Genomic DNA, 13,365 nt, shown 5'->3' on the forward strand with positions numbered 1-13,365 from the left:
GTACGCTGAAGTTGCCGTTCGCGGCGGCGTTTCAAGCCTAAGCGGCAACTGTCTACGCACGCCGATGCGCGCGTCGGCGTTGAAGGAGTTGTGTGCACGCGTGTGCGTGCGTGCGTGTGTGCTTAGGTGCTTCCTCTCTCCACTCGTTTAAGGGGCGGAGCAGCGGGAGGAAGGGCTTTGTGGGCTCGTCTTTGTAAGCCTCCGCGTCCACCGAAGGATGATGGAGACGGAGATGGGGTGAACGACTCGAAGGGGTCGGTGCGCGGTGATTCTTGTGCGGTGTCACGTATATACTGTATGCACCTGCTTCTCTCATCGTACTCCTTCGTTGAAGGAAAGTGAATGATGGCCCTCTCACCCATCCCCCCGCCCACCGCTCCCTCCTTTCCGGACCTCCACTTGTGGCCCCGCCACACATCCACAGACACACGCACACACGCATGTACAACATCGTGGATGATTCGGTCAAAGGGTTCTGCCGTTCATGGGAGGTGTAGGGGGAGAGGAAGCACTGAAGGAAGAGGTGGCCAAGCGCCAGGGACGGTGGTGATGGAGAGCAACTTGATCACCGCATCATTGCACACAAGAAGCATGCACATACATACACGCACACGCACGCACTCATCAGTGCCCGCACCCGCGCCTCCACGTGCGTGTCCGCAGCTGGAGGGTGAAGGGGTACGGTGCGGGGGAGGTATATAGAGAGAAGGACAGCCTTTGGCGCTGCACCTTACAAGTGATGGGGCTCTTGAATACCGGCTGCCATGCTGCGGAGCCCCCCCTTCCCTCCTCCAATGCCTCCTCAGAGTTGTCGCTGCTGGCCAAAGCTCCGTTTGCATTCTCCACACTCTCTTGTACTCACAGACAGCCTTTAATGAGCGACTTGGTCATCCTCTCTCTCTTTCTTTTTCTGCCTCAACTTCTGCTCTCGACGCCTGCTTGCACGTGCACACGTTGCCCTCTCTGTTGTCCCGCCTTCTCTCCTCTTCGCCACCTCGTCAGGGCTCCCACCTCGTGCGCGGGGACACATACCTACACACCCGCGCGCACCGTGTGGACAGTGCATCCCCCTTCCCACAGCATTGTCCTCCTCATCGAGCGACATCACTGTATACGTATCTCTACACCGTTATCACTACACTTGCAGAACGAGGGAGAGAGCAAGCCGGGAGGCAGCAGTAGGAGCAGCGCTCTCTCACTCTCTCATCCAGTCTTGCATGTGACGTGTGTCGGTGGCGATTCGCCGTCACTGCCGCAGGTCGCGATCTGCACACAGACGCCATTGAAAGAGTGAACGAGTAGCGAGAGAAAAGGGAGGCATGAGCACATATGAGTCGCTTTCCACGGTCATCGTGAGTTGCGGCAGCAGCAGCGGCGGCAGCAGCAACGGTGACGGTGCCTCCGAAGCGGCGCTGCATCATCATCGCCGGCCTGACTCGGTGGCGCGCACCATGGCCGAGCACGCGGATGACGGCATTGATGGTGCTCTCCATATTGCCAGCACCACGGGCCCCCACTCGGGTCGATTGCGCACGCGCCACAGGCGCCAGTCCAACGCAGGCCGCTCCACCGGCGATTTGGAGAACCCGCTGGGAGGGGTGAGCACGACTTACTTGACGCTGTGCTGCGACAGCGTCAGCGTGCAGCTCAGTGCGCGTGACGTCATTGACGACGTGTCCTGCCTCTTCCGCGGCGGCCGCGTCACGGCGGTTGTGAACTGCTGCGGCGCGCACAGTGCCTTCGCCCTGCTCGCTGTGATAGCAGGTCGGGTGGAGGGCACGGCTGGCAACACGGTGCTGAATGGCATCCCCGTCTCCGCATCGACGTATCAGGCGCAGGTGAGCTTCCTGGAGGACGTCGGCGAAGTCGCTGAGAAAGAGGAAGAGAGCGGCAGCCGCACCGCCAGGGCGTCGGGCGGCCTCTTTGCTGAACTCACTGTGCGTGAGAACCTACAGTATACCAGCGCGTTGCGCGTCGCCAACTCGGCGCCGGCGTATTCGGTGGACGAGGTACTGCAGCAGCTGTTGCTCGGACCCTACGAGGCATCTAAGATCAAGAACTGCTCTCTCTACGTGCGACGCCGTGTCGCCCTGGGAAAGGAGCTGCTGCTCAATCCCTCTGTGCTCCTTCTTGATGAACCGCTGGAGGGACTGGCCACGCACGAGTCGCAGCAGTACTTGACGATCTTGTCGAAGCTGGCGGCACCGTCCGCAGCGGATGCCGAGGCTTGCCGCGTCATGCGTGAGGCAATGTGTGCCGCTGCTGCTTCCGCTGCTGGTGAGCGTGGGGTATCCGCGTGTACCGCTGCCAATCTTGCCGCAAACTCTCATGCGGCCGATGTGTTGCTATACACTCCGCGCCAGGGCAGGCTGCACTCCGGCGCGCAGGCAAGCCCATCGATGCCGGCAGACATGTTGCCTACTGCTGCCACGACAGCCACCGCCACCTTTGCCAATCCGGCGGGCTGTGCCGAGGCTCAGCGCATCGTCGTGCTGTCCATGGTGCAGCCGCGCTGGGCACTGCTGCAGCACGTGCACGATGTCGTGCTACTGGAGCGAAACCGCTGCGTCTTTGCTGGCTCGGTGCAGGACATGCTGGCGGTGAAGCTGCCCAAGGGTGTCATGCGGGAGAGCATGGCAGTGAGCGCGAGCGGCGGCGGGGAGCTAACCGATGAGACGGGCGCTCTCACCACTGGCACCGCCGCCGCCGCACCGTCCACGCCACGTCGCGACCCTCTCACGGCAGCGCCGGTGGACTCCTACGACGCAGTCGACGCCTCTATTCAGCAGCAGCGTCTTGGTGAGCAGATTGTGCACGGTCTATACCGTCTCGCCGCGAGCAGGATGACTGCAGCGGCTGGTGGCGACGGCTCTGAAAGCGGCGAGGGCGGCGCAGCAGCGACCGCAGAGTCGGAGTTTCGCCTCATCATCAACGTTGAGAGTCTCTCAGATGGGCAGGCGTCGCGCCCGTCCTCGGTGGCAGCTTCAGCGTCGTCGGCCCCATGCACCGGCACGAACGCGGACGGACTCTCAGTCACGCCACTGAGCCAGCTGTACGCACATCGGCAGCAGCGCACGCGCGCCAAGGTGACGGCGTACATGGAGGCCTGCGCGATGGGTCTTGTCGATATGCCAGAGGCATTCCATCAGCCGCCGTCTAGCATAGTGCAGCTGCTGCACCTGTTCCGCTTCGGCTTCCTCGAGCTGCGACACAACCTCCTCTGGGACGCCTTTTCGCTGGTGTGCGGGCTGACGCTGGCGGCGGCGCTCGCCGCGCTCTACGGTCGCCAGGCCGGCCAGGACGGCATGCAGAACCGCGTCGGCATCATTTTCTTTCTGGTTAGCTGCGTGGTGCTGCAGGCGGTGCTCTCGCTGGACACCCTGCGGTGCGAGTACGCGGCCTTCCAGCACTACTCTTTGCGAGGCTACTACGGCGCCTGCACTTACCTCATCTTTTGCGCCATCACGGCCGCGTTGTGGCGCTTCGGCCTCGCCTCCTTCGTGGCTCTTGCTGTCTTCGTGCTGTCGAACTTTGGGGAGCCCTGGCACGAGTACCGCGGCGTCTTCGAGCTCTCCGTCATTTTGGCCGTGACATCTTTCTGCAGCCACTTCGGTGTTTGGTTCCTGTGCGCCTGGTTACCTTCCGATCACGTTGGCCGCTTCATCATCTTCACCTTCTACACACTCAACATCATCTTGGCCGGCCTCGTGCTGAACCTGCAGACACTGCCGGAAACAGTGCAGGCCATTTCGTTTATGTCAGTGGTGCGCCTCGCCTACGAGTCATGCATCCTGACCCAGTTCATCGGCAAGTCGTTTGGCTGCCACGACGATGACGCAGCTAAAGCGGACGGCACCTGGCCACGTGTGTCGGTGATCCCACCGCCGTCGTCGGCGGCGCACCAAGGGGGCATGGCTGCTCCGATTGCCGAGTACGCCGGCGCATGCCGACAAGCTCGCGCCTCCACGCCACTCATGCGGGGCATGTTTGGCGCGCGCGCCGCTGTCCATACCAACACCTGCTACACCGGCACCGAGTACGCTGAGTTTCTCGGCTTCAGCCCTTCACGGCGGTGGTCGAACGTGGGCGTACTCGTCGGCATGTCGGCGCTGCTGCTGGCGGGCAGCTGGATCATGATGACGCTGTATCGCCCGCGGCGGCGGCTCAGGATGTCGGCTTAACCACCGTAATGGGTGTCCACAGCCTCTCTCGGCGCGAGCGGGCGATTGCGCGTCGGGGCGAACAACCGAGGCTGACCCACATATATACGCCTGCTCGCTGCCTCGCTGTGCTACTGCCTGGACGCACCTGGGCGTAGGTGCGTGGGTGCGTGCGTGTTGTGAATGATCACGCGCTCTGTCGCGCGAGCTATCTCTTGCTCTCCACACGCGGGCGCCTTCCCCGCGGTTGCTTCTCTCGTGAACATGTGCGCGTGCGCTTCTTGATTGCTATTATCATCGCTGTTTGGTGTGTTTTGGCTGCCGACGCAGCTCTCGCCTTAATCATTGCTCTGCAACAAGGACAGCAAGAACAGCAACCCAAATGAGAATGCATGAATGAAGGACAGGTGTTGTGGTGCTGAGGGGGGAGGGGGGAGGCAGGTAGGCGAGTCAGAAGTATGAAGTGGCCTCCCGTCGCCGCCGTGAGGTGGGGGTGGGTTTAGGTCATCGAAAACGTTGCAGCGCGATGAGAGCAGTGGTACGGACGGCGCGGCAGCATGTGCTTTGCGTGCTTGTGTGTGCGTGTGCGGTGATGGGGTTGTGCCGCCAGCCCTTCCCTCCCCTGCCCCCCGCCTTCGCCCTCTTTCTCCTCTCGCCTCTCTCTCGCTCTCGCAGCGCCTTCTTGCCGTGCCTGCTCGCGCTTCACTGCGTCTGCTCCTCTCTTTTTCTTTCTTGCTCGTCTGGATGCCCAACCGCCACTCGCTTACGCGCACCGCTCTTGACACTGCCATCGCCACAATCCCCGTCCCTTCAACGTGCGCGCGTTGCTGCGCATCGTCTGTCCCGTGGCAGCACGAGAAGAGCGGCGCTCTATATCGTTCCTTTTTGTTTGTTGTGGTTGAGAAGTGAGCACAAAACTGCAGCATGAGCGGGCTGACGCGATGGTGCGTGAACACCGTCACCCGTGTTTGGGAAAGGTCGAGGAGCACCGCCAACCTCGTCTACAACGTCGGGGATCAGCTGCGCATCGTGTACAACACCGCCAACAGCCACGATGAGCGCAAGCGCGACTTTGATGCCACTGTGCTGCGAGCCGGCGGTTTCATAGCCGCGACGATACTCTGCGTCATTGTGGACGCGCAGGGCGGTGTTCCCAACACGCTGCGATGGCTGCGTGCTCTTGTGACGACGGAGAACCACGCTAGCAGCGGTGCTGTGGATGCTGCGGCGCCCACCATGGCCACGCTGTAGTGCGGAGAGAACGACACAAAGGGCGAGGTGTAAAAGGTGCCTCCGCCTCTCCCGATGAAGGGGTTGGCGGTGATGGTGGCAATTCTGTTCGCGGCGCGATCACCTTGCTCTCCGTCTTCTCTCTCGTGGCCCTCTTCCTGCCCGCTCCTTTCATTTTCTCACTCTCGCAAGCGCCGTCCCTCTCTATGAGGGAGCGGAACGCATGCGCAGCTCCGGTGGAGGGGGTGGGCGAGGAGAGAGAGATGAGTGGGGGGTTTGGTGTTCTCGTCTGTTCATTACGATGCGAATTGGCCAATCGCCTTGAGACGGCGGCAGCGCTTCGGAGTGTCTCTCTTCCACACACACACACACACACACACACACACACACACACACATGCGCGCGCGCATAGGTGCCTGACGGATGGCTTCGGGCGAGTACCTTTCCCTGCGCTGACGTGCACTTCATTCCATACCCTCATACTTACGTGCACAGACGATGGCGTACGCCTCGCTACCCCGGGCGTGGGGCTGCAGTGCACACGTGAACAGGGACAGATACGCAGACAAGAGGAGTTGAGCAACCTGAGCTTCTCTCATTTGTCAGCTCACTTGCGGCGTCCCCACAACACGTCCGCCGCCGCCGCCCTCCTCTCCTCCTCCCCCAACCAACATTGCCGTACTTTCTGCGCTATCACCACCACCTCTGCTATCTTGGCCGATAACACATCATCGTCAGCCTCATTGCCTGCGATATTGTCCCGTGCAAGCGCGGTCGATTGTGTTTGGCACATGCATGTAAACAACCAGCCACCGCGAGCACACGTTTTATGTTTTGGCACGCTCGCACCCACCGCCATCTCTCTACACTTCTGTAAGCATCTGCCTTCCAACGACACACACGCTTGAGATGCCCTCTGAGTCGAAGAAAGCTACGAACGGCGGCACACCAGCGGCTGCCGCCGCGGAAGCTGTCCAGTCGTCATGGAAGAGCAGCCGCCTGCCTTATCGCCACCCTCTGCGTCTTTATCTCCCGGTAGTTATTGCGTTTGTGCTTCTCAACAACCTCGCCTTCAGAGTTGAAGTGGATTCCACTGGCAAGAACTTGGTGCTGCCCGAATACGTGCGTGCCATCGCCATGGAGCGCTACGCGCTGCGTAGAGCCATGGCCGCCGGCCAGGTGCCAACGGAGCCGATCCCCTTCAACGTGTTTTTGTTTTTCGAAGAGAGCGTGATGTCGGCACTGTTTCAAGCAGGCCTCTTCCTCTTCCGTAGTCTCTCCGGTATTCAGGCTGTGTGCATCCTCGCTTGGCTGATACACCTGTTCGAGCTCGGCGTGTGCTTCCGCATCTGTTGGTCCTGCAACGCATCCTTTCCAGTGACGCTGCGCTACATGTTCTGCACGTGTGTCGGCGGCTTTACTCAGCTTTCGCCGCTCATCAAGGCGAGGGATGCGTGGGTGGAGGAGATGCGTGCGACCGCCGCCGTCACCGCGGCGCTGACGTCGACGAAGAACCAATGAAAGTGCCAGCGCACACGCATTCGAGGAAGCGGAAGAGGGGAAGGACGTGCGGCAATAGTGCGATGGGGGTTTGGGGTCGAAGGGCGGGCAATGCTCAATCGGCAGTTGCTTCGGGTCCGCGTCGCACGTGCGAACTCCCCCTTCCCGGTCAACTCTTGTATGTGTGCGAGTATGCGCCTCTTGAGCGCTGCTGCCGCTGTGCACGTCTGTTCTCCACCCGGCCTTCCTCTCCTCCGCATGGCCGTTCACCGCAGCTCCGGTGAGATGACCACCACGACGACGACGGAGGAGGGGGGAGGGTGACACTCATGTCTCTCTTCATATATATATATATATTTTTTTTTTTTGGTCTGCGTTTTCACATCTGTGCGCGTTGACGTGTGTGCATCCGCCGCTCCCTCTCCCTCTCCCTCTCCCCCTTCCTCACCAAGCACGCCAGTCAAGGGCGCTGCCATTCACGACACCCACTCCTCCTTCGCTAGCCTTTTTATCTTCTCTCCTTCGACTCGGCGGACCTCGATGGGGACACTTTCCCACTGCACAAGCAACGGAACATAGAGAGAGCATCAAGCACATCATCAGCCACCGCGGCCACCTCCCCCCCCCCCCCCCCACTCCGTGTCGTGTGGATGGGTAGCCCACCCAGCTGCTGTTTGTGCGCAACTCGGCGCGCGTACTCACCGAGGTACATGTAGGAGGGCACACCGCCAGCCAGCCTCGAGTTGTGCCCTTTCCTCACCCTCTCCCTCTCTATCTGTAGGCTCTTCACGAGTACGTGGACCTACACGCGCATCGCTGCTCGCCCTCCGCCCGTCTGCACGTCTTCTCATTCTCAAATTAGTATTCGCATGTGTGCACCGCGTGGTTACGTCACCCCCTCTCCCCCTCCCCCTCTCTCGTCCTTCTCTGTCTCTCCCGCGAGAGCATGCGCACGAAGCCTCCATCGCGGAGGCACACATCCATAGAGTTGCATGCTTCCACCTTAGACTGACGAAGACGATAGCCACAGGCGCGCACGAACAGATGCGCGCGACTGGCGCCTTGTCGTCCACATTCCCTCTTCTATCTGCTGCCGTACACGTTCGCCCTCCCCTCCCCCGACAGAGAGAGAGAGGGGGGTGCCGCACACGGAGAGACTGAGGCGAAGGGCGGCGAATAAGAGACGTCGAGACATGTGCAGATGTTTACCTTGCCCACTGCGTGGAACGAGTTGTACGGGCCGCCGCCTACACCAGCGCCGCCGCCAGAGGCGGCGTCACGAAGGCACGGACGCGTCTTCGCTGCCGCTACCATTGCTCCTGCTGTTACAGCCCCACCGCACACGCTTGCAGACGGCAGGGTTGGCGGGCGTTTTTCGGGGCACGCGTACCATAGGGCAGTGCCGCCGCCTGCACATGCGCTCTTCGCTACTCCCACGACCAGCGGTTTCTTACCCGCGTCATCGCACTACACCGTGGCGTCGCAGCCCGTGCGCTGCTTTCCACTGCCGCCTACGCCGGCAGCGGCACGGACATATTGCGAGTCGCATCCGTACACGTCGGCGTATAGCGGAGACGGCGGCGGATGGTCATATGCCGCGAATGCGCTGACCGGGGAGAACAACTACGAGTCAGTGGGACCTCAGGGGGCAACCGCTCCCTGGCGGCACGGCACGTGCACTCCGCATCAGCTGCTGCAGTCACAGCTGCGAGTCAGCGGTACTATGGACCCCGCTGCAGCTGGAGGAGTGCTGGGAGCAGGCGCCGCCGCCGCACCATATGCGATGCACACAGCCCACTCCGCGGAGATGGCGGCTGGCGCGGAGGAGGAGGAGGCCTGGGAAGGTGGCGCTACCATGCCGTACGACCCTGGTATGCCAGGAGCTCTTCGGCCCCTGCACCGTCCGCCGCCACCGATGCACGACAACCCCATGAGCAACTGCCGAGGAGCGACGCTGTGGCCAGTGGCTCAGTCGGTTTCCCCTGTGGAGCGCGGAGGAGCGGCGAAAGCGGCGGCCCAGGACGGCTCCCGGCTACGCTACGCGGCGTACGCGAGTCTCGAGGGGCGCCGGCAAGCAGCTGTCGGCATCAACCTTGCCGCTCACACGCCGCATGACGTCGATGGGCGCTACACGGACGGGCAGCTGCTTGCTCCGCCGCCACCACGTCCTTCCTCCCCGCTGCACGAGCACTCCGACCAACAGCAGCAGCAGCAGCAGCAGCAGACGCACGAGTACAGCTCCATTTCGGACGGTGCCCGCCACCTCAACCCAGCGCGGCATCGATCAGCCGCTTCGGCCGCCGCCCTCTTTTTCCACTCCCCCTCCGTCACCGACGGCTTCGCTAGCTCGCCTTGCGCCGGCGGCCCGGCAGCCTTCCGTGCCGGAAGGCGGGCTGCTGCTGCCACGTCCGCCGTCTCTAGTACTGCGACTTTTCTGAGCGCGACAGGAGCGTCGGCGATGATGGTTGCCACAGCCGCCTCTGCCGCGGCGGCCCAAGCCGAACCGTGCTGCGTTGCGGCGCTCATCTTCAACAACGCCAAGGAGGTCGGCGTCGCGCTCTGCGAGTTGCCGTCACTGACCGTGTCTCTCTTCCAGTACGGGGACACGGCCACCTTTTTCAAGACAGCATCGCTGCTGTACACACGCAACCCGGTTGAGGTGCTTGTCCCATCGACCGCTGTCGACAGTGAGTTGGTGCAAACGGTCCTGCAGCAGCACGGCGCCCACATGACCTTCACAAGTGTGCAGCGCTGCTTCTACAATGCGGAGGAGGGGGTGCAACGACTGTCGCAGCTGAAGTCGTCGGCCGAGGCGTCACTGTGCATTGAGGACACAGACCGCTACCTGTGCGTGGCGGCCGCTAACGCCGTCGTCTTGTACATGGAGCACGTGAACGATATGCACCTGCTGCCAGGCTCCGTGCGAGTGCGGGCAGAGGCGCTGGAGCATTACATGGAGGTCTCCCGCACCACGGCACGTGTGCTGCAGATTATCCCGGACACCGCATGCGTGTCAGCGGCGGCGGCGACGGCGTCGATGGAGCTCATGTGCAGCGCAGCGAACGGTAGCGAGAGGGCCGACCGGCAGCAGCGGGTGCGCGCTCAGCGATATGGAGCAGCGCGGACGCCGATGTTTCTCGGTCACGACCTTGCCAATCCGCCACCGCTGCAGACGGTCGCGCTTGTGGACGCCATCCCACGCGCCTGCACGGTCATGGGCCAGCGCTACCTCCGCCGCACTCTTCTCCAACCGCTGCGCGACCGCGTTGCTGTTCAAGGCCGCCACGACGCTGTCGAATGGCTTCTCTGCGAGCCGAGGCGACTTCACATGCTGCGCGCACTTCTGCGACACACCGCCGCGCTTGACCTGGAGCGCTTGACGGCGACGCTGACGCATCAACCACGACGCGAGAGAAGCAGCGCTCAGCAGCAGTCGTACCTGGAGTCGCTGCAGCTGCTCTGGAGCGCTCTGCCCCACCTGGAGCAGCTACACATACAGCTCAAGGCCTACCTGGGGCCGCTGCCGAGAGTGCAAGCACCAGTGAATAGAGAAGGCGTACCGCCATTGACTCCACCACCACTGCCGGGTGGCGGCTCAGACGCGGCGGCGCCGTCACACGATCTGCGTAGCACCGCAGCGCACCCTTCGGTACTGCACAGCATCGCCACCGCGCTGGGGCAGTGCCGCTTCCCCGAGCTGGAGACTCTCATGGGCACCTACCTCGAGCGGTCCGTGCTGCCGTCGGTCGTCGGGCACCATGAGAAGAGCGCCGCGCACTACGGAGCACTGCATGGTGCCGACACAGGTAGCACACATATCCCGCCGAGCGTGTCGGGGATGGCGCAGCAGCCGCAGCCACAACGGCGACGACGACTGCGCAGCGACGACGGAGCCGCGCTGGACTCGCATCAGCACCCTCAGGAGCGGTCGCAGCGCGCCACAGCCGTCTTTTTGCGGCTTCTTCGCATGTGCTTCCTTGTGCAGGCTCCGCATAGTGGCGAGCTGGATGCACTTCGCACGCGGCTCAGCCTCCGCATCTCCGACATCACCTCCTACGCGGCGGAGCTGCGCGCGACGTACCGGATCTTCTCGCTGCGCCTGGAGCCGGACCCGGTGAAGCTGTACTGCTTCTCCTACGCGGTTGCAGAGGAGGCGAAGGCGCAGGCCGGTCCCTTCACGTGGCGCTACGCAGGCGGCTCGCACTTCGCCTTGTATCTTTCCGCTCTGCGTGAGCAGCAGCAGCAGCTGCGGCGGCAACGGGAGCAGCAGCAGGGTCAGGGGCAGACTCTGCGTAGTTCTCAGTGGCACCCGCCCTCTTCTGCTGGCGACTCCTTGTGCACCGCCTCATCGTCCCCTCCGACGGAGCTGGCACGGCACACGAGCGACGCGGGCGGCGCCGAATTCGAATCGTCCGCCATTGATCCTTTCTCCCCTTTCACGCCCGGCACGAACTACACAGCCCCTTGTCGGCTGCGTCGCCGCAGAGTGCGGTGCAGCACAGAGGACCTCGACTACCGCTGTGCCCGGGCGCAGGAGTGCGTCGTCGCGATCCTGCAGCTGCAGCTGCACAGTGTGCAGCCCCTCGTCCGCGCCATCCAGCATGAGTTCCTCGGCTCTCTGCAGGCTACGGTCGAGTCGGTGGCGCTGCTAGACACCCTGCTGTGCTTTGCGTTCTACTCGCTGACACATCAGTGCACCCGGCCGGTGCTGGTCGAGCTGCGGACGGGGTCGACGACGATGGCGCCACGCGTGCGCACGTTGATGCCAGAGCGACCTGGGGATGGCGAGGCAGTGGCTTCTTCGGGGCGGAGAGCCACCTCAGTCGCAGGCGGTGCCGGGGCTTCGTGGAACAGGGTGGACGAGTACATCAACGCCACAGGTGCCGCTGCCGGTGTAGGGGACCAGGGAGGTGGAACAGCGGCATCCGCGGGCACGTCCGAGACGTCCAGCGATGCAGCGACGCCGTCATGCACACCGTCAATGTCGACTGTTACGGCGCATGCCATGACGACAGCGGCGGCGACGACGGAGACAGAGACGCGCCACGCCTCTGGAGTGCGTCTCTGTCTTGAGAACGCGCTGCACCCCTCGGCGACCCAGCGGCAACCACCAAGCCGCGAGGTGGCGCGTGCAGGGCTGTCGGCACGGTGGACAGGCGCGGAAGTCGGGGGCATATCCAGGCCAGTCAGCGACTCCAGCGGTGGTCTGACGATGTCGTGGGGCAGCGGCGGCGGCCACGTTTGTGTCGTCACCGGCCCCAACGCGTGCGGCAAGACGACTCTGCTCCGAATTCTCGGACAGTACTTCACCCTTGCGCAGGCGGGCTGCTTTGTGCCTGCGCAGCACGCGCAGCTGTTCCTTGCCGACCGCCTCCTTGCCCACATGCTGTGTGACGAGCTTCCCAGTATCACGCACTCTTCTTTCCGGCGCGAGCTTATGGAGCTGAGCGAGCTGACCCACGCCGCGACAGCTGAGAGTGTCGCCCTCATCGACGAGCTCGGCCGCAGCACTACAACCGCACAAGGCTTCAGTCTTGCCTGGGCCACGGCGCTCCTCCTGAGCGACCGCCGCGTGCACTCGGTGCTGACGACGCACTACGCCGGGCTGCCCAACCTCGCACGGGTGCTACCGACGCGCGTCGTCGCCTTTCACTTCCGTGTCACCTTCCAGCATCTGGCGGCGCGGGACGAGGGCCGAGATGGCGTGGCTGACTCGAGTTGGAGGGGGCCAGCGCGGTCACGCATCACGATTGCTCACTTTGGTCACACGCTCTTCCCTGGTCCGTGCCCGCAGCGTTGGTACGGCCTCGCGCTGGCGGAGAAGCTGCATTTTTTCGAGCCGGTCCTGGCCATGGCGCGGCGCACACGAACGTGCCCATCGACAGCGGAGGCGCACACAGAAGAGAATGAGGTGTGAAGCAGGGATTTGGGTGGTGCATGGGCTGTTGAGAGGGGAATGGGTGTGGCGCCCCGTAAGCCGGCCGTTGCAAGACAACGTTGCCACTCAAGGTGCAGCGAGGCCCATACGCGTGTGCGCTGTGCGCGTCTTCGATGCACGGGTTGGCCAGCGACGACCTCAGCCGATCCCTTCTCCAGCTCAGCCATCTCCCTCTTCGCTCGCCCTCCGTCTTTGCCCGCGCTACATTGTGGTGTGTGCGTCTCCCTCCTTGTGGAGCCGCGTCCGCTGCCCATGGAGGACCTCCCTCCCCCCGCGTCACTTTCCGTCCACGCGCCACCCACGCCACGTGGGCGCGCATCCGCTTGCGCCTTCTGTTTTTTGTTTTTGACTGTGTTTCGGCTTCTCGCTTCCTGCTGCGCCACCGCTGCTTCCATGAACCCCTCCCCCCACTTGCCGTTGCTCGGGTGACGGTCATCTATGCCTGAGAGACATCATCCCCTGACAGTGACCCCACCCTCCCCCCGTCTTGGCCTCGCCGGATGCCGCTCCACACAGGCACCCACGCGCAGTCGCCTC

At 63.1% G+C, this 13,365-nt stretch overlaps 4 protein-coding genes across 4 annotated transcripts; all 4 read left to right on the forward strand.

The window, feature by feature from the left end:
• Window positions 1-1,319: 1,319 nt before the first annotated feature.
• LMJF_21_0880 (conserved hypothetical protein) lies at window positions 1,320-4,181 on the forward strand (the record flags this gene model as incomplete). The annotated part of the gene is made up of 1 exon (XM_001682982.1): window positions 1,320-4,181. The coding sequence occupies one exon, from the start codon at window positions 1,320-1,322 to the stop codon at window positions 4,179-4,181; it is 2,862 nt and encodes a 953-aa protein (XP_001683034.1).
• A 903-nt stretch (window positions 4,182-5,084) lies between these two features.
• Window positions 5,085-5,411, forward strand: LMJF_21_0882 (conserved hypothetical protein; the record flags this gene model as incomplete). The annotated part of the gene is made up of 1 exon (XM_001682983.1): window positions 5,085-5,411. The coding sequence occupies one exon, from the start codon at window positions 5,085-5,087 to the stop codon at window positions 5,409-5,411; it is 327 nt and encodes a 108-aa protein (XP_001683035.1).
• Window positions 5,412-6,299: 888 nt separating this feature from the next.
• LMJF_21_0883 (conserved hypothetical protein) lies at window positions 6,300-6,911 on the forward strand (the record flags this gene model as incomplete). The annotated part of the gene is made up of 1 exon (XM_001682984.1): window positions 6,300-6,911. The coding sequence occupies one exon, from the start codon at window positions 6,300-6,302 to the stop codon at window positions 6,909-6,911; it is 612 nt and encodes a 203-aa protein (XP_001683036.1).
• A 1,762-nt stretch (window positions 6,912-8,673) lies between these two features.
• LMJF_21_0885 (putative mis-match repair protein) lies at window positions 8,674-12,807 on the forward strand (the record flags this gene model as incomplete). The annotated part of the gene is made up of 1 exon (XM_001682985.1): window positions 8,674-12,807. One exon carries the CDS (start codon window positions 8,674-8,676, stop codon window positions 12,805-12,807), a length of 4,134 nt encoding a protein of 1,377 aa, XP_001683037.1.
• Window positions 12,808-13,365: the final 558 nt, after the last annotated feature.

This window comes from Leishmania major, chromosome 21 (assembly GCF_000002725.2).
Source record: "Leishmania major strain Friedlin complete genome, chromosome 21".
NCBI classification, from domain to species: Eukaryota; Euglenozoa; class Kinetoplastea; order Trypanosomatida; family Trypanosomatidae; genus Leishmania; species Leishmania major.